The following is a 20416-nucleotide window of genomic DNA, read 5'->3' as shown; positions in this document are numbered from 1 at the left end:
CAAGTGGGAGCATGTTGTTTGTTGTTGTTCTTAATTTATTAGATTTCTTATCCACCACAAGGTCCCAGGGAGGGTTACAGCATTTAAAAAGACAGTATTAAACTCAGTTTAAAGAAGTTAAGTTTGAATTGTTTCACATGGTGGCTGCCATCATGCAATTGCAGCTGACCACATGTAGTGGGAATTGGTGTTCAAGTGAAGGGTGCTCTCCTTCCCTCCACTAGTAAGCACTAAGCAGGGACGCGGGTGGCGCTGTGGGTTAAACCACAGAGCCTAGGGCTTGCTGATCAGAAGGTTGGCGGTTCGAATCCCTGTGACGGGGTGAGCTCCCATTGTTCCGTCCCAGCTCCTGCCAACCTAGCAGTTCGAAAGCACACCAAAATGCAAGTAGATAAATAGGGACCACTCCAAGCGTTTCCGTGCTCTGCTCTGGTTCACCAGAAGCGGCTTTGTCATGTTGGCCACATGAGCTGGAAGCTGTACGCCGGCTCCCTCGGCCAATAATGCGAGATGAGCGCCGCAACCCCAGAGTCGGTCACGACTGGACCTAATGGTCAGGGGTCCCTTTACCTTTACATGTAGTGGGAATTGGTGTTCAAGTGAAGGGTGCTCTCCTTCCCTCTACTAGTAAGCTCTAAGCAGGTTCTTTGAAGAAAGACTCATCCCTGCAGGCACCCAGGGCTTGCCCTACCCTTAGGCAGAGGGAGGCAACTGCCTCAGGCAGCAGGTGCTGGAGGGGAGTGGCAGGATCCCACCCCCCAAATCCTCGTGAACCTACTGTCAATTTTGCTCCTGCAAAGTGATGGCCTGGCCTATGCCCTCTGAGCTAGCATGTCACCTTCAGGAGCAATGCAACATGCTGTCCTACCACCAGTATTGAAGTCAGACCCAGTCTGCACTCTATATTTCTTACTTCGCCAAACCTTTATTAGGCATTACAAATATAGGGCATCATAAAACATCCATAAATAAAAATTTAAAATATATACTGTACAAATAAACAGCCACGCAAAAATATGCAATAACGATGATTTTTACTGGAGTTTCTTCCTGCTAAATAGTGCCATTCACCACTCTGAAAGATACTATTGATAAAAACTTAGCCACCCTTGCAGTTAATGTCAGACATAATCTGATATTTTCATTGTGCCGTGATGTTAGACTATTCAAAAAGGGGGATAGCATGACTTTGTGTAGCTGGTTGAACAAGGGACAGTAGCAAATAATATGTTCTACTGCACATTCAAAAAACATCTGCAATGTCTATCGTTTCTGGGGATGTTTAAATATCTCTCTTTTTCAAGCAGTATTACATCTCTTTAAGCAGTCATGGCTCCCCTTCCCTGCAATCCTGTTTGTTAAGCGTGCTGTGAGTTGTTGGGAGATTGCTATTCCCTTCACAGAGCTACAATTCCCAGAGTCACATAAAATCAATTTCCCTTTGCAGTGAGCTCTGGGAATTCCGGCTCTTTGTGGGGAATACAGGGTCTCCTAACAACTTTCAGCACCCTTAACAATCTACAGTTTCCATGATTCATTGGGGAAGCAACGGCAGTTTAAAGTGGTATAAATACTCCTTTAAATATATAGTGCAGATGGGGCCTAAGACTCACTGTGGGTCTAGTTGACTTCTGCTTGTGGAATAGGGGTTACCAACCACATTGGCTTTTCCTTCAGAGGGAAAAATGCCCTGAAAAGCTGCAGCCTGAGTGAAAACAATGATTCTGCCATGTATAGTGAAAGTATCAAGGAATTACCTAGTGGCCACTGGGCATATTTCCTCAGATTCCCTAACGAAGCCAACCAACACACAATTTAAGATTGCAACCCTATTCACACTTACTTACGCTGAAATTTACCCCACTGAATCTTGCTTCTGAGTAAACATGCATAGGATTGCACTGTTAACAGAACATGGGGAAATCCTGAAATGGTTATTAGCAGTAGTATACTGAGAACAGAGCTTTGTTTATGGTTACCTCTTCGTTGGACAATGATCATTGTGTGTTGATTGATTAAAGTGGATATGCCTATCACATCTCAAGGGGGTGGGAGAGAAAAGACTTTGAATCTTAAGGATGCTGAAGGAGGTGCTTGACTGATCTCCAAGAGAACGTTAACTGTTGACCCCTCCTAGGAAGGGTCAGCATTCAGAGCTGAGAGTGCTTTTGAGCCTTAAAGTCAACTGAAGTGGGTGAGTCATAGCTACAATATTCAGAAACCCTCCAAGAAGCTGCTTGGGGTTGAGAATAGATCGAAAGAGACTGTGGGTGATGTAGATGGGTGCTACTCATGTACCAACAGGCCTTGTTTTCACCAAGGACTAGATTAGCCACAAGTCTCTAGGGAAAACTATGGTCAGCTGACTTAAGGTCACCAGTCAAAAAAACAAATGTTGCATTAAAAACATATAAAGTAGGGGTTCCCAAACTGCAGACCATGGACCATCAGTGGTCTGTGAGCTTCATTCAGGTGGTCCATGGTCTGTCATGTTGATTTTTAATGGTCTTTTAATCCCTTTGCTTGCCAATGAAGACAGCCCCCTTCCCTAGCTGTGGTATGCAATAGAAGGACTAAGTCTACCCCAGGCATCCCCAGTCTTTGGCCCTCCAGATGTTTTGGACTTCATTTCCCATCATCCCTAACCACTGGTCCTGTTAGCTAGGGATCATGGGAGTTGTAGGCCAAAACATATGGAGGGCTGCAGTTTGGGGATGCCTGGTCTACCCTCTTGCTTACCACCTTCCTATTAATTAAATTTAATTACCACCTGTAATTATTTTAGGAAAAACAAGATATGTAGCTGTCTCAAGTGAACATCTAGCTTGGCTCCAAGGTTGCTGAATAAATGCATGGCTGTGAATCTGTCTGAAATGGGACTTTGTGTCTCCTGGCTCCATCTCCTGAATGGACCATGATGGTTCTGACGAGCGAACCCACCCACTCTTCCCTGGTTTGCAAAGCCTCTTCAAGCTAGATCTGGGTATAGCTGCCCATTACTTAGACCTGTTACTGACAAGGAGGACCGTGTTGCTGTTTTTTACTCCCTGTGTTGTGAAGGTAGAGGCAGTATGCCTCTGAGTACCAAAATCAAAAGTAGAAAAGAGTGCTTGGCCTGCTTGAGAGCTTCACGTGGGTGTATATGATTGGCCTCTGTGAGGACAGGATGCTGGACAAGGTGGGCCTTTGCTCTGATCCAGTGAGCCTCTTTTCTCATGTTCCTAAACAGGCATTTTAAAAATATTGTTCTTGAGCAATGAAGATGGCTTAGTTCATCCTTATTATTAGCTTCGTGGAAGAAATGTTAGCTGTAATGGGAGATGATGGCACTAATGGCTGCCTTCTCCCTCTGAGGTTCCACCCCTAGATAATTAAATTGTGTTGGGTTTGGAAAGGTGTTTCCAGAGAGCTAGTTTTTGTATTAATTAAGTTTCAGAGGGCTTTGAAAACTTTGAACTTGATCCTACCTCATCTTTGATAAGCAGCCAGCACAGCAATTTTGTTGATCAGTGTTTGTCAGCACTTTGCAGAAGCATAAGGCCCCCCCCCCCCCGCTCCAGTGTCTTTGAATTAATTTCCAAGGAGAGTGTGCTTCAATGATAAACTGGCAAGTTAGTGGTAGAGATGCATTTACCTGTCAGGTTAGAAGTGGCTTTTATGGGCTTTTTCATTGCATTTTGTTTTTTTTTCTCTTCTGTTTGGATCTCTGGCTGATGTGTCTTGGTAAACTGTATTCATCTTGATCATAGAATCTAGGGCAAAATGTCTTACGGTTTCAAGTTCTAGAATTCAAGTTCTAGAATTCACAGCTCTGTTTTTCTTCTGAAAGAAATCAGTTCCCCTGATTTTTGTAGAAAAAGTAAGATAGCATTGAACTTTATTATAATATTTGATTTTATTATTATTTCTTCATTACATTTATATGCCACTTTTTCTTCCAAAGAGCTCAAGGCAGTGTACGTGCTTCTCCTATCCCCCATTTTATGCTCACAACAACCCTATGAGGTAGGTTAGGCTGAGAGACAGTGACATGCCCAAGGTTGCCTTGCCATTTTCATGGCTGAGTGGAGATTTGTACCCTAGTCTCCCAGAGTCCAGTTGCTCTAACCTTTACAACACACTGACTTTTATTATCCACTCTTCACCCTTAGATACAGGGCACATCACAGCCATTGACAACACAGCATTTTTATTTTTATTTAAATGTTGTTCATCCCCTGTTCTAAGAGACTGTGATAGTTTATGATATATATTTATTCCATGCTATCTTCACCACACAGGGCAGTCTAGAGATTGGAAAGTTGGTACAGTGGTACCTCGGACGTTGAACGGAATCCATTCCGGAAGTCTGTTCGACTTCCAAAACATTTGGAAACCAAAGCACGACTTCCAATTGGCTGCAGGAAGCTCCTGCAGCCAATCAGAAGCTGCAGAAGTCGTGTTGGACCTTTGGATTCCAAAGAATGTTTGCAAACCGGAACACACACTCCTGGGTTTGTGGCGTCCAGGAGCCAAAACCTTCGACTCACAAGGCATTTGGGATCCAAGGTATGGCTGTATTTGCCATGCTTCAGCAGAGGGATGAATTTCTCACTGTAGCGGGGAATACCCCAGGTGACCTGTGTGTCTGCTCAGTCCACTGATCTGATGGTGCCGACAGTTGATTGGGAACTTGAAGGTTCCTCAACCTCTCCATCACTTCAATATTTCCATAGCTTTAAACCAAACTTGGTCTGGACAGGCTTGCAAATAGATGGAGGACTTACACCCCTTCAGAACAAAAGGCTTCCCTCTAAAGTAGAACACACAGCTACCCAGAAGAGGAATAATCTGGTCTCTTAGCAGTTGCAGGTAGAAAATAGCAAGGGAAACAGGAGCATAGCTGCCAAGTACCCCGTTTTCTCCGGGAAAGCCCCGATTTTACTTACCTTTTCCCGGTGGTCCCCCGTATCACTTCGTCTCCCGTTTTTCTCCGTTATTTTCTCCTGCTGGCGGCCATTTTTTTCTTTCCGATTTGCCCTTCTATGGGCACCAAAAATGGCCACCGCCGGCTTCAAAAGTCACATCTACGCATGTCCGGAAGTACATAGACGCGACTTCCAGTGTCAGCGGCGGCCATTTTTGGTGCCCATAGATGGACGGAGCAACACCGGAAGTTGTGTTGACGCACTTCCTGACATGCGTACAAGCGACTTTCGAAGCCGCCGGCGGCCATTTTTGGTGCCCATAGAAGGGCAAAGCGACACTGGAAGTTACATCGACACAACTTCCGGTGTCACACGGCTGCCGGTCCCGGATTCTGCAGTCCAGGACTTGGAAGGTAAGAACAGGAGATGCCTGAGTCAGCACTGGGCAGGCAAGTTGCCACTTCTAACAAACAACACCAACTGCCCATGACAGTGCTACTAGCCAATTAGCAAACATTCGTTTGCATCTGCTGGTTGATTGTCCTGCAGTGGTGCTTCCTACTTGCAAACTACAGCTGCTATCAGGTCTGCCTTATCTTAATGCTGCCTGCACATTGCATAGACTTAAGTTGCAAATTATTGAGAAGCTCCCCTCCACAAGCTCCATTTAAGTGAATGGGCATTGCACAAAATAGATGTGAGCCCGTCCCTGAAACTTACAAAGAGAGGCTCAGCTGAGGAGGAAGCGATTTCCAGTGTTCCTTTCTTGGTGAAGTAATCACTTGGATACAACGCTCACAGCCGCATATCGTTGCCATTCCAGCAGCTTAAGAACCCAACCCAATCTTATACAGTAATGTAACATCAATCAGTGCATGCATTTTTTAAAAAAGAAATACCAATGTAACATGTTGTTCCACCAGATGGCAACACTTACCTAAAAACTTCCTTCCCTCTGCCTCCTCTAGTTCCCAGAGATGAATGACATGCTGAGAGAAAAAGTGACCGGAAGAAAAACAGATCTAGTCTTCTTCCTGATCCAAAATGCTGGGTTGCTGACAGGGTTTGCTGCGATTCTGCTGATCACGGTGTACGCAGGAGAAATTGAACTGGAATGATGCAAGCTTGGAGATGTGATAAGGAAGACACTTAGTAAATTAAAAACGGAAGAACTCTTGAACTCCATAAAAGGGACTTCGGAAGTTATAAAGGATTTGATCTGACATCCCATTTTCTTTGGAACGGATACCTTGGGTTTTTGTGTCAGCATGATAATAATCGCTTGTGCCGCATAAAGACTTAAACATGTGGGCACTCCAGTACCTGTGGGATTTCCTCTGCCTTCAAGAATTGTGTCCTTAACTTCAACACATACCTCCCTATGCATCACAAAGAGCTCTGGATTGGTGCCTTTGTATTTTTAATTGAGAAGTCACCTATAAAGCCTATACCATTGTATACAGAAAGTATTGCATACACTTTAAGAAGCATCCAGCAGCAGGCAAATCTGCAAGATGATTCAGGCTGAAATAAACATGACTTCGTTTACAAGGAACTTTTTACAGAAGATCCATGGCCACAATTCTAACTGTGATACAAATGGTATCAAAATAGCTTTAGACTTTTTCTCCTTTGGGGGCAGATTTTTTTTTATTTTTTAAAAAATTAAACTTACTTTAGTACGTTTGCATAAATAATGCAAAGATTCCAATTACCAATTAACACTGGATTAATGATACCACTTAGTGCTTTTGATCACTCTCTTTCAAGGGCACTGTGGGCTTTGTTATGAGAAGCACATTTTTTAATAAGTGATGTTAAAATTTCAATTGTTTATTACGTGAGTCATGCTTAAAAGGCACTGGCCTTATATATAGATATATATATATATATATTAAAAGAGAACAAAAATTAGCCATTTTAACATTACAATAGCTATTTCAAATTTCTGCTTTGATTTTTGTTGCAAAATTGCTGTGCAAATCAATCAGGCAATGCTGATGCCACAGTGTTTGACGAATTGCATGACTCAGTGTGTCCTAGTCTAGTGGTTCCTTCTGACTATGGAACCTCTGTGTGCAATTGCTCCTACTGCCATAGGAACTTTACATAAACTTCAGCGAGGAATGCTGCTCCACTAATACATTAAGCTGAATTCGGGAGGCTGCAGGTGTTAAAGTTCCAAATACCGCATTTTTCCATGTATAAGAATATATTTTTTCCTAATTTGTTGAAGTTTAAAATAAGAGGTTGTCTTATACATGGATAGTGTATAGTGCATTTTCTTAATTTCGAGTCCCCCCAAATAGGGGGCGTCTTATACATGGAAAAATATGGTAAGTATTAGATGTTCAGCCTGGAGCGTTATTGTACTCATGTCCTGTTTGCAGGCTCCCCAGAAGCACCTGACTCTTAGTCTGACCCGGTGGGTCTCCTATGGTCTTATGGATCTTGTGGTTTTATGGATCTGGGACATGATTTAAGGATGCATTGCTTTTCTTTATGGTCATACATAACTGCCTTTGAACACAATACTGTGGTACCTGGGAAGGTGCCCCAAGGGCCGCAGGATTTTGGGTGCCTCGCTCTCTGAGAGCAGAGAGAGAGAGGTCCATTCTCATTTTCTTATTTCGCTCCCATAAGCTGTAATGGTGGCAAAAAGCAACAACACCTTGGATTTCAAAGCTTTAAAAGAAAATTAAGACAAATCCAGGGGAGAAATAGACTTATCAGAGGCTACTAGCCACAATGGCTGTTCACTCTCTCTGCTGCTGGAAACAGTATGTCTTTGAATACTAGTTGCATTTAAAGGCAAACCTACCCAATTCACATTTTCCAAAACAATATGAGAATCAGAACACAACCTTTGAAATTCACATTCATCAGAATTTTGCAGTGCAGTTCTCCAACCAAGCACATATAACAAAAATGCACATAACTAAGGGTGCATAAAAATGAATAGATTCATGAAAATAATAGGCAAAATGCATTATATTAAGAAAAATTGCTCACAGAAATGTGTACATGAGTCAAAACTGCATGCCATGTTATGAGCAGTGCTTTAAAAAATAAAAATGAAAAAGGTGCCAGTACTCACCATGTACAATACATAGCTGTTACAGTAAATGCCAAACTTTTAATATTTGAAAAAAGTACCCTTGAGTACCCTCCCCCAAAAGCACCGATTACCAGAAATACAGACTAAAATGCTGGTGAATTTATTTAAGGATGATGATGATGATGATTATATCATAAATGGTTGCAGAATTGAATTGAAAATAGGGAAAATGAGGAAACCAAAATTGAGAGGTTCATCTATCCCAGGCATCCCCAAACTGCGGCCCTCCAGATGTTTTGGCCTACAACTCCCATGATCCCTAGCTAGCAGGACCAGTGGTCAGGGATGATGGGAATTGTAGTCCAAAACATCTGGAGGGCCGAAGTTTGGGGGTGCCTGATCTATCCCTACTGGCAGGCATCTGTTTGGCCACAACAAGGACAGGATGCTGGGCTGGATTGGCTAATAGGCCTTATGCAACAGGGCACTTCCGTGTATTTGCAAGCTTTAGCAATTTGGCTGCCATGTTTTCTGCCTCCCCAACCCAGAAGAAGTGCTGCATCTCATTAGCTCATTCCGTTGGTCCATGTAGACCAGTATTGCCCATTCTGGTGAACATTGGCTTTCCAGGGTTCTTCCAATGTCTTTCAACCTTTCAACTAGGCACATGCTAAAGCAATAAGGGCCCTGCCAACAGGGGCAAATGAAGGCTAACCGACACCCGGGGTGGGGCAAACTGCCGGCTGCGCATGCATTGCATCGCTACGTATGACACATGCATGGTGTTGCTACATAGGGCGCGTGCGCGGCATCACTACGCACAACGCATGCATGTGACACCGCACATGCGTTGTATGTAGCGGTTTGCCTCCAGCGACACCTGAGCGCCGTACGGACAGCGGTGGGATCCTCTGCTCGTGGCTGTAGCGGTGGCGGAGGGATCCCACCATCGTCCGTATGGCGCTCGAGTGGCGCTGGTGGCCGCTATGTACAGCATCTGTGCGGAGTTGCTATGTACAGCTGTGACAAATTGAAGCACTTTGGGAATGTTTATTCCTACCCGGCTGGCAAAGAGTTAACCCACCTCCAGCCTGACTGACATAGAATTCTGATGGGGGCGGGACTGTGCCCGGTTCAAAAGGAGGGAGTGTCGGTTTGGTCAGTTAGGAGGGAGAGGGAGGAGGGTGTGGTGGCTTGTATGAAGAAAGTGAAGAGGCTAGGAAAACTTAAAGTTAAATGTTTGACTGAGTTTTTTCTTGTACAACTGGTACAGGGCAAATAAATAAATGACACGTTAAAGAAATACTTAGGCTTTTAACACAATAAAACTTCATCTCTGTTTTGCCAAAAAGGTCCGTCTTTATTTTTCCAGCGAGGTACCAGGACTCACAGCCGTGGTGGCTCAAGAGAGGGCAAAGCTCACCCCAGGCAGGGAGGTGGCAGTTTGTGTCCTGGAGTTACACGGGGGGAGGCTTTGTAGGGTAACCTGAGGCGCCAAGAAGTTGCCAGAGTGAAAAGGGCAAACTTTTACAGTGGGGAATCCAACTGAGGGAGACCCTTTACTGTAGGCAAGAGGTTATTCCATCGGACAGCCTAGAGTTTCCTAAGGTACCAGGCCACGCAAGCTGGAAGGCTCTCCTTACTAAGAAACCCATTAGTAAAAGGGGTTTATTTTTGAGGCGGCAGGAGAAGAGGGTGGGTGTTTTCCCCTCTGGTTTCCTGTGCCGCAGTGATAGTAAGAGAGAGTGGGACACTGGTCGTCACAACAGCACATGTGTGCGACACTGCACATGCGTTGTACATAGAGGTTTGCTTCCGGTGCCACTCAAACGGCGTATGGATGGTGTTGGGATCCTCTGCTCGCGGCTGCAGCCGTGAATGGAGCATCCTCCACATGTGATTGCGGCAGCGCGATGGCTGCTCATGCCGCCGCGTCCGTGCGGTGCCTTTTTGTCACCCCCCCCAGATATGGCCCCCAGGGTGCACCGCCCCCACCCCCCCTTGCAACGCCACTGGCTGCCATTAACTCGTGCAATTTTTATATGGAGATGTATTTTTTAGTGCGTTTATTTCTGCACACACAAATCTACATTTTGATGCATGTTTCCTTCTTGCTCTTATTTCATTTATGCTACTTGTATATATTATTTGCACTCCAAAATCTGTGCAATTTTCCTTTTTCCTTTCTTTAGCAAACAAAGCAATACAAGCTACTGCAGTCTGCAGATGTACTACAGTCAGGAAGAAGGGAATATACACCATATTTCCCTTCTATTCCTCCTGCATTGTGGAGGAAGTGCAATATTTATTACAAAGTTATATATATTTGCCATGGTACTAGGAAACTTTGATTACTTCACTGCTCTGAGGATATGAGGTGCTCAACACTTGTTTTACCAGCTTTTTGAATAGAGACCAGACCTTTCCTCATTCATTGTTAAAGTTTCCCATAAAACAATAAAAGGGGTTTACTGAACATTTTTACTGCCTTGCAGTTTCTTCTGACAGAAAGCCAAGGTGATCAAGAGGGTTCATCTAATCTGTCTATCTATCTATCTATCTATCTATCTATCTATCTATCTATCTATCTATCTATCTATCATCTATCATCTATCTATATAACTATCTATATCTATCTATCTATCTATCTATCTATCTATCTATCTATCTATCTATCTATCTATCTATCTATCTATCTATCTATCATCTACCTACCTACCTACCTATCATCTAATATATCATCATCTACCTATCTACCTATCTATCTGGTTAATGTGTATAAAATACAGTGGTACCTCGGTTGTTGGATGCAATCTGTTCTGGAAGACCATTTGACTTATGAAACGTTTGACAACTAAGGCGCAAAGGGCAGTCTGCAAAGTCAATGGAGAAAATTGAAAAAAACCTCCCTGGAAGCTGTTCGACTTCCGAAAAGCATTCTAAAATGGAAGCAATTACTTCTGGGTTTTTGGGGTACGAAAACTGAAATGTCCAGCTTCTTAGACGCTTGAAAACTGAGGTATCACTATATAATACAGTGGTACCTCGACTTACGAATGACTCGACAACCGAATTTTTCGACTTACGAATGGGGGTAATGGCCACACATATGAGAATGTCTCGACATCCGGAAAAAAACCGCGGCGGTTTCAGATAGGGATTTTTCGACTTACAAATTTTTAGATGGGGTTGCTTCGACACGAATGTTTCCGTTTCCAATGCATTCCTATGGGAAATCGCGTTTCCAATGGCGTTTTTCGACTTATGAATTTTTCAACTTACAAAGGTGCCTGCGGAATGGATTATATTCGTAAGTCAAGTCACCACTGTATTATGTAAAAGTTAATCAAGGTAGTTATGTGTATGGATGCTGCTACCACAATACAGAAATGTTTGAAGTCAAATTACAAACTGTAGCCTAAACACCATTGAGCATGGGCTGGTTTGGATGCATTGATTCCAGCTTCCTAAATTATGAACCAGCATCAGTCCAGATCTGTCTAATTTCATTTCCTTTCTCTTCTTCCAGTGTGGTGTAGTGGTTAAGAGCGGTAGACTTGTAATCTGGGGAACCGGGTTCGCGTCTCCGCTCCTCCACATGCAGCTGCTGGGTGACCTTGGGCTAGTCACACTTCTTTGAAGTCTCTCAGCCCCACCCACCTCACAGGGTGTCTGTTGTGGGGGAGGAAGGGAAAGGAGATTGTTAGCTGCTTTGAGAATCCTTCGGGTAGTGATAAAGCGGGATATCAAATCCAAACTCTTCTTCTTCCATGCCATCATGTTCTCTAAAACAGAGATTGTGTCTGAAATGATAAATCCTAGGATCTTAAACCATAGTTTAAACCAGGTTTAAGATCCTGGCTGGTAACCTGTCAAGGTTGTTATGACTACTCCTGAGTAACGACTCTCCACATGCTTGTCTTTCAAAAGTTTTTATTAGTGCACATTATTTACAGTGTAGCGAGCTGCTGGTTTCATGTCTCCTCATTCCGAGTCAGAATCCGGCACTGCCCCCTTTCGCGACTTTGACCAACATAAAAGCCTCAGGACAGTGAATCTCCTCCCTTTTCTCCCCCTTCTCAATACCGGTGTCGGGGGGGGGGAGGGTCTATGGTCTTCCCTATTCCTGTCCACCCTTCCCGCCTCTCTTCCTGCCTGTGGAGCAGGGGCTCTCCAGTGCTGCCAGAGCCCTGGCACTCCTTCTTCGTCTCCTGACTCACCCCTTCAGGCCCCTCGCTCTCATGACTGCTTGGAGACGGGCTGCTTCTGATGGGGGGGGTTCTCTGTAATCCCTCCCCCTTACATAACCCAACATTAAACAATATTTCTATGTTTCAGATGCAATGAGGAATACAGAACACAGAACTGGATTACAGGGCCCAAGCTGGAGGGGTGGTGGGAGAGGAGAGCATGGGAAGAGTATGGGAATCTTGTGGGTCATGATATGGAGAAAGTGAATAGAGAAAAGCTTCTCCCCCCCCCCTTATAACACTGGAATTTGTGGACATCCAATGAAAACTGAAGCATAATTCCTGTGCATGCTTTTTCTTAGGTCCTGTGATGCCTGTGGGGGGAAGTATGGTTATGTGCTTCTTTGGTTGGTTTTATTAGTGAGTGAGAAGTTCTTGAGTGGATAGAGGATGGTGCCCAAAACTTTCCTCCCAAGAGAATCTTGATTGAGTTGATGCAGAACCATTGTGTATTGATTCACTGTTAAGGCTGCACAATGAAGTATGACCGTGTTTAAAGCAATTAGTCTCTAATTGGTTCTCTTGAAGTCACAGCCCTTGCTTGATGAAATGAGTTATGGTAAGAAGTGCAGCGGTGATGTTGGAACATGACGAATATTGTTCCTCTTCTGAATACAGAAAAAGCCTGGTGCTTTGAACCTATCCGTATCTTGATAATGAGGACCTCTTCGGAATAAAATTGTGGAAGTATAACTAAGACGGGGGAGCTTTCTAACGCCAATACTTAGGACTGTCAAGTTCCAGCTGATGGGGAGTGCTAGTGTTCAGCTTTTGCTCTCATAAAATGTTTCACAAGTTCATGTGTGAATTAGTGTTTGTTCTGAATCACAGTGCCCCAGATCTGTCAAGGCTTTAAATCAAAGGAAGAAGAAATACAAGAACACTCAGTCTGGCAAGATCTTCCAGCAGAGAAAAGTTTCACATGTCATCCAGCCATATAATCTGTGGCAACATCACAAGTAGAAGCATGGTCCCCCTATTTACATTCAATTTAAAAGACTAATTCACTTTTTTTTTAAAAAAACCCTAGATTATATTTAACACGCAAAGGTATATTTTTATTATATTTAATGGTAGTAAAAGGTAAAGGGGCCTCTGACCATCAGGTCCAGTCGTGTCCGACTCTGGGGTTGCGGTGCTCATCTCGAACTGCTAGGTGGGCAGGAGCTGGGACCGAGCAACGGGAGCTCACCCCATTGCAGGGATTCGAACCGTCGACCTTCTGATCAGCGAGCCCTAGACTCTGTGGTTTAACCCACAGCACCACCTGGGTCCCTAATGGTAGTAGATGCCTGAAATTGGCTGGTTAGTCAACTATCCATCCATTCAGCCCCCATCACACATTGCCTCTCAATCCCTAGTGTAACTGATCTCTTCCTCTTTCATCCAGGCACCTCCCCCCCTTAATGTTCCAAGGAACTCTTCCTAGTCCTCACCTGATTTATGCTTTTCCAGTCCCTAAGACTTCTATGAAGTTTTATTCCATGGGTAACTTTCCCTTCCCTCATAGAAGCTGGACCAAAAACATTCTGTTGGCTTTGCTGCCTGGGCATTTGGAATGTTCACAAGCATTCCATACCATCACACCTGCTCAGCCAATGGATGCCGGAAGCTACACTGCCACAAACACAATACAATATAGATTTACAGCTGACATGTAATTTGTATAGTTTTTGATAGCTGACATTTTATGTAATTTCCAGAGGGGTAGCCATGTTAAGTCTGTTGCACTGAAAACAACAAAAAGCCTTGAGGCACCTTGGAAGCTTATGCCACAATAAATTTGTCTTTCTTTAACTCCCAGAAAGACACTTTCTTGCTTTATGATATTTGACATCTGAGAAAACCCAATCAAGATGCTGTGAAACAAGTTTAAGACACGCAGACACTCAGATTATGACTAGTGGGATCAGTTATAGAATTCAGCAGCAGAACTTTAAATCAGTTGTGGTCCCCACCTTTTCCATACTTGGTTTTAACTTTAGATAAGATACATTTCTTCTGGAACATTGCAACCACCACCAGACACTGAGCAATACAGACAAAAAGTGATATCAGTGCCAAAGCAGGCAGCTGAAGTGATGAAGCAATTCTAGATTTGAGAACCTCCAGATATATCAATAGTGCTATTCAGATATTCATCTCAACACATATAAGGGGGGAGGGATGGGATTGCATCTGTTGCAGCCTCTGACCTCACCGCCATGCATGCTCAGCATAATATATAAAAGAGCTTTTTGTGTATATAGTCTATGGCAGGCATCCCCAAACTTCGGCCCTCCAGCTGTTTTGGACTACAATTCCCATCTTCCCCGACCACTGTTCCTGTTAGCTAGGGATCATGGGAGTTGTAGGCCAAAACATCTGGAGGGCCGCAGTTTGGGGATGCCTGGTCTATGGGCACCACTTCTTTCCTCCATTTTGCCAAACTTGTGTAGGCCAGGGTTAGGGGTCCTGGTATTTCATATGGGCCTACATACAAATTGTGTGCATGTACAAGCCATGTGCTCAGGGAAATCATGTCTCTTCAAAAGTTATTTGTTGGTGCTGACAGATCACACACATGCACAGCTTGAATGTGTGTATACTCTTTCAGTACCCCAAACTGAAAGAGTGGTGCAATTCACCTATATGCACATTCGGATGAATGTCTGAATAACGCTACTATGAAACTGTGCTGAGTAATTTGCAACTGCAGCAGGTTGAACATCATTCTGAAGTGTACCAGCCTCCTATTGCTATGCATCAGCCCCACCTCTTACCTTGACAAGAGTAGAATATGCAGGATTTGGTGCTCACTGTTAAGCCAAACAATATGCTGGTTGACACAGATGCTTGTATGTGTAGAAGCAGAGCTAATACTTCCTGTTGGTGGAATTGTTATTTGTTGTTGTTGTTGTTTAGTCGTTTAGTCGTGTCTGACTCTTCGTGACCCCATGGACCATAGCACCATCTTCCAGCGTCATAACTTTTATATGCCTGTTGTCTATGTCAATGGAGTTTTCTTGGCAGGGATACTGGAGTGGCTTGCCAGTTCCTTCTCCAGGTGGATCACGTTTAGTCAAAACTCTCCACTATGACCTGTCCATCTTGGGTGGCCCTGCATGGCATAGCTCATAGCTTCTCTGAGTTATTCAAGCCCCTTCGCCACCACAAGGCATTGATCCATGAAGGGGGAATTGTTATAATGCTGAGCGATTCACTCAGCCATGTAGCTCAGGCATGTCCAACAGGTAGGTTGTGATCTACCGGTAGATCACTGGATGTCTGTGGTAGATCACTGGCTCCCCCCAAAGAAGCTCAACAACTTTGGCTTGCCTGAAAGAAGCTCAGCAACAAAACAGGGCTTTCCTCCTCCCTAAAAAAGCTCAACACCCAAACCCCCCAAACAGGGCTTTCCTTCCTAAAAAAATCTCAACAACTTTGACCTAAAATCCCAAAGAGGGGGTAGATCACTGCCAGTTTTTAACTCTGTGAGTAGATTGCAGTCTCTTGGAAGTTGGCCACCCCTGATTCTAGCTCAATCGGTGACTGTGGCATTGATTTTGTTTATGCAAGTTCATGACATCACCACACCACATAGAAATAGGGTGTCACCAGTGAAGTCACAGTCAATAGGAGGAAACAGCACTGTGGGCAAATGAAGCTGAGGTTACCTGAGGGCAAAGAAGCAGAAAGAAATGGCACCAAGGAGAAGAGCACAAAAACAGCCCATATGTGTGATCCCAAGCAAATAATAATAATAATAATAATAATAATAATAATAATAATAATAATAGAGCAGGTTCTCTCTCCCCACCCCACCCTCCACCCATGCAGGGCAGAAGAATGGCTACCAACCGAGCAAGTTTCCTTGCACAAAGTCAAACTATTGGTCTATCTAGCTTAATATCGTCTTCCTTGACAGGCAGTTACTATCCAGCCCTGTCAGCAGATGCCGAGGACTGAACCCGGGATCTTTGGCATGCAATGCATGTGCTCTACAAATGAGCTACAGTTCTTCAACAAACTTACATTTCAGTCCTAATCTGCACTGCTTTCTCACGGAAAGAAAGAGTTTTACATGACATTCCTTGTCTAGTTCCCTTAATTCTACAGTATTGGTTAAAATTCAATCATTCAATGAAATTAAGCACCCAGAACTGATTTTTGGGATAATGCAGTTCTAGAAAAATAATACAAATTCCCAGAGGCTTTCACAAGGGGTGGTGGTAAGGCAAGGGAGACTAGGGGTATATTGATACTACTTTGCATAATGGTATCCATTTTATTAAAGCTAAATTGTCCACATCACTGTCTTCGATTCCCTGTAACATTCCCCCTAGCAGATGGAAAATAAAATAAAGTCAATTGTGATAGCTATTTCCCCATTTAAAAAGAAATTCATTCTGTCTATGGCAATATATAAAAAGAGCCCAGCATTCACAGTCTTTCCTATGGGGACCCACCTTCTTTGCACAGTTATGAAATCAAACTGTTCACTGCACATGACTTGGTCAGGACTTCATAGGTTATATTCTATTCCCCGGACACATCAGCATTATAAAAACTAACTCACAATGTGCCCTTCCATTGGGAGTTTCCTTTGGATGCAATCCCCCAGAGGACATGTTATTACTTGTTTGGCGATCCCTAACTCTATGTTTGTTTACCTTGCATTTCACAGCGAAAGCCTGAATTTCTTGGCGGATGCGTTGAGCAAATATCAAGCAGTTATTATCGAATAGTTAAAGACCTGGGAGATTTCGCTGAGGGAGAGCTCCAACCTTCCACCTTCCTCCAAATACAGCTCCTGCCTCCACTACTACAGCTTCTCCTTCTTGGGAAGAACATCAACAGGCTTGTGTCCTGCTCTGTGGCTTCTTGAGGGGAAGCTGGCGGTGTCTGGGAAAGTCAAGTCCAGCAGATAAAATCAAGTCCAGGTAGGCAAAGTTAAGTCACAATAAACAAGATCAGATCAAGTGGACCAAGTCTTGAAAACGGCTTCTTCATGCGAACCAGGAAGGAACCTATCCAGACAACGTAATAATAATAATAATAATAATAATAATAATAATAATAATAATAATAATTAATATTTATACCCCGCCCATCTGGCTGGGTTTCCCCAGCCACTCTGGGTGGCTTCCAACAGAAAAATAAAATACAGTAATCTATTAAACATTAAAAGCCTCCCTAAACAGGGCTGCCTTCAGATGTCTTCTAAAATGACTCTTTTTACCTCTGTGGCTACGATCTGGATTTAAGATAACACACCATAAGAAGTTAAATAATAGAAGCATAGAATGGCAGAGATGGAAAGGACCCTGTGTCGTCTAGTCCGACCCTCTGCAGTGAAGGAATCACAACTAAAGCATCCCTGACAGATCACAACCCAACATCTGCTTCAATTCCCCAGTGATGTCCACCACCTTCCAAGGGACTCTGCAAAACAAGTTCTTCCTAATATCTGGAAGCTGCCCATCAGCCGAGCAGGAACATAGGTAATCTTGCCACAGTTTCTCTGTTATGATGAAAGATACTCTATTGCCACATAAATTAGAGTACAGTAGTTTATTTCAAAATGTGTGTGTGTGTGTGTGTGTGTGTGTGTGTGTGTGTGTGCGTGTGTATTAGCAGATGCACATTTTATGCAAATCTGTGTCCTATTTTGCCCTCATTTTTTTGGAGATGCGTTTCCTCTTTTTGAATTATACATAAGAGGACACTGAAATGTGGGTGATCTAAGAGGGGCGTCTGGAAATCTTACTAGCCAGGCCGATTCATCTGGGAGCAAGCAGTCCTTCACGTTTCCAGGTTCTAAGCCTTGGAGGGCTTTATAGGCCAACACCAATACTTCAGATTGAGCCAGCCAACAAACTGTAAGCCAGAGGAGAGCTGCTGGGTTTTTTTTTTTAATGATTTGTGTGTTCCCTATTGCTGTTACCCATTAGGAATCTTCTTGTTCTGTTCAGAATCAATTGAAGTTTCTGAGCAAGCTTGAAAGGCAGTCCCCCAAAACTGAAATGATTGAGCCTGGATGTTATTGGAGCATGAATAATTGTGATTAGACTTCCTTCTTTCCAAGAAAGGCTGTATTTGTCATGCCAGATAAATTGGTCAGAGGTTATAAAGAGGCGGAGATGTTAACAGGGCTCCCTTTGTAAGGCCCAGGCCTAAAAGCAACACATCCCTCCTAAGCTGAACAGCACCTGATGCCTTAGTGGGAGTGCATCCCAATCCAAAATAGGGCTAAATTGAATCCCTGTTCTGTTAGCACTTTGGTCTTCATTGGCACTCAGCTTCAGTTTTATCTCATCCAGCTATTACCTGTTCCATCCTAGAATGGTTACTTAAGCAAAGAGGGGGAAAGAGGGGTTATAAACAATTCTTCATAAAATGTGCAAATGCTCATTTACATGCACATCTTAGATGCATATTTAGACAATTCTATAGGAGGGATGCAGCATAGTGTTAAGGGAGATTGTTCCATCAGCACAATCATTTCTGCTTGCCTGATGGAATAGTCTCTACTCTCCTGTTCCCCCCTGAGCCTCCCCGAGTCAATTTGGAGGAGCGATGGGGAAAAGCCATTGGCAGACGTCCTTGCATAGACTTCCACTAGCAGAAGCAGATGTATGAATCATAGAATCATAGAGTTGGAAGAGACCACAAGGGCCATCCAGTCCAACCCCCTGCCGAGCAGGAAACACCATCAAAGCATTCCGGACAGATGGCTGTCAAGCCTCCGCTTAAAGACCTCCAAAGAAGGAGACCCCACCACACTCCTTGGCAGCAAATTCCACTGTCAAACAGCTCTTACTGTCAGGCAGTTCTTCCTAATGTTTAGGTGGAATCTTCTTTCTTGTATGAACCCAGCCCTATAATTTAAATGGAAGGGCACCTCACCATAATGTGGAAGGTTGTAACCAGGTGCATGCAATAGCAGTGTGTGGTATGGTGGACTGTCCTCCTAGCAATGGTGTCACTAATGTTTGAGCTGGGATGTGTTGCTGCATCCTGTGGGACCACTGCCAGTGCAGCCATGCAGCCCCAATTTCACTGCCACCCTACCCCCGTCCAGGTAAGCAGCAGCACTCCAATGCCGGAGTGAGGAGGGTGGCTCCAGGCAACCACATGCACCACTACAGCACCCTTCAGATAGAAAACTCATTCATATAGCTGTCCATAGCATATATACCAGAGATGGCAAACCTCCGGTTCTCCAGATGATTTTGGACTACACCTGCCATCGGACCTGACCGTTGACCACACTGGCTGGTGTTGATAGATTTTTTTAGTCCAATGACTTTTGGAAGTCCATAGGCCCCCATCTCTTATCTACAGCATTGGGCCTATGCTAGATAAGCAGTAGTCCATCCTTCACACATCTTTTTTGTTAACTCAAGGCATCCTCTTACTTTCACAGGAGTAGCAGTCTTGGGGCTACCAAATCACGGTGGGGATGGTGTTTGAAATTTGATGGTATGCATGTCTGATAAAATGTTCTGCACATACCAGCTGATGATTACACTGAACTTATGAGAAGGCTGAACAGTTATTTTTCTTGCTCCAGGGGGTCTTTCTGCAATAAAGCTGGAGAACCCCTTACCAACAAAACCTGACATTGCTCCCTTGGGCATAAACTTATTAGGGGCCATGACAATTTCAAGCCCAAATTACTGGGACAGTTCCTTATGAGAAAGGGCATAATTACAAAGTAGCACCATTCCTCTAATGTCATGGTAATTATCATAATTACTTTTATTTACATACATTCAAATGTTATGCTAAATGCTGTAATTAATGTGATGGCCACCTTTTGCTTTGTGACATGCAAAATGAGAGATGATTCAAGGACTGTTCTCTCCTAAAGCTACTCCCTTTCTCTCAAGGCTAATGAATGATTTAGCTTGAGACTCGAGATGCTTCTGGCCAAATCCTTTCAGCTGCAGAAAAAAAGGGAAGAAGCACACTACAGAATATACACTTCTGGAGAAATTGCGGAAAGTCTGGGACTTGCTTGTAGTCAGGGTTTGTAGATGCCCGCCGGGAAAAAAAATCAAACATATGCATAAGAATGTACCTTTCTAAAACTACTCATTTCCTGTCTCAATATTAGAGATGTGAAGGCTTGGGTGGGGGAACAGGATTTTTTTTTTTTGGAAAAACTGTTTTCCCCTCCATTTTTCCACCACCCTCAGGTCTTCATATCTCTACTC

General features: G+C 43.7%; 1 protein-coding gene across 1 annotated transcript in view; it reads left to right on the top strand.

Annotated features, from left to right (window-relative positions):
- Positions 1–9919, top strand: part of SLC39A8 (solute carrier family 39 member 8) — a 38194-nt gene extending 28275 nt beyond the window's left edge. The window contains exon 9 of the mRNA XM_035112592.2: positions 5876–9919. Coding sequence (XP_034968483.2) covers positions 5876–6025 — 150 coding nt within the window. The 3' untranslated portion in view covers positions 6026–9919. The remainder of the gene's footprint in view (positions 1–5875) is intronic.
- Positions 9920–20416: the final 10497 nt, after the last annotated feature.

Source organism: Zootoca vivipara, chromosome 9 (genome assembly GCF_963506605.1).
Source record: "Zootoca vivipara chromosome 9, rZooViv1.1, whole genome shotgun sequence".
Lineage (NCBI taxonomy): Eukaryota > Metazoa > Chordata > Lepidosauria > Squamata > Lacertidae > Zootoca > Zootoca vivipara.
Note: the sequence above shows the minus strand (reverse complement) of the source record. Positions and strands in the feature narration are given on the sequence as shown.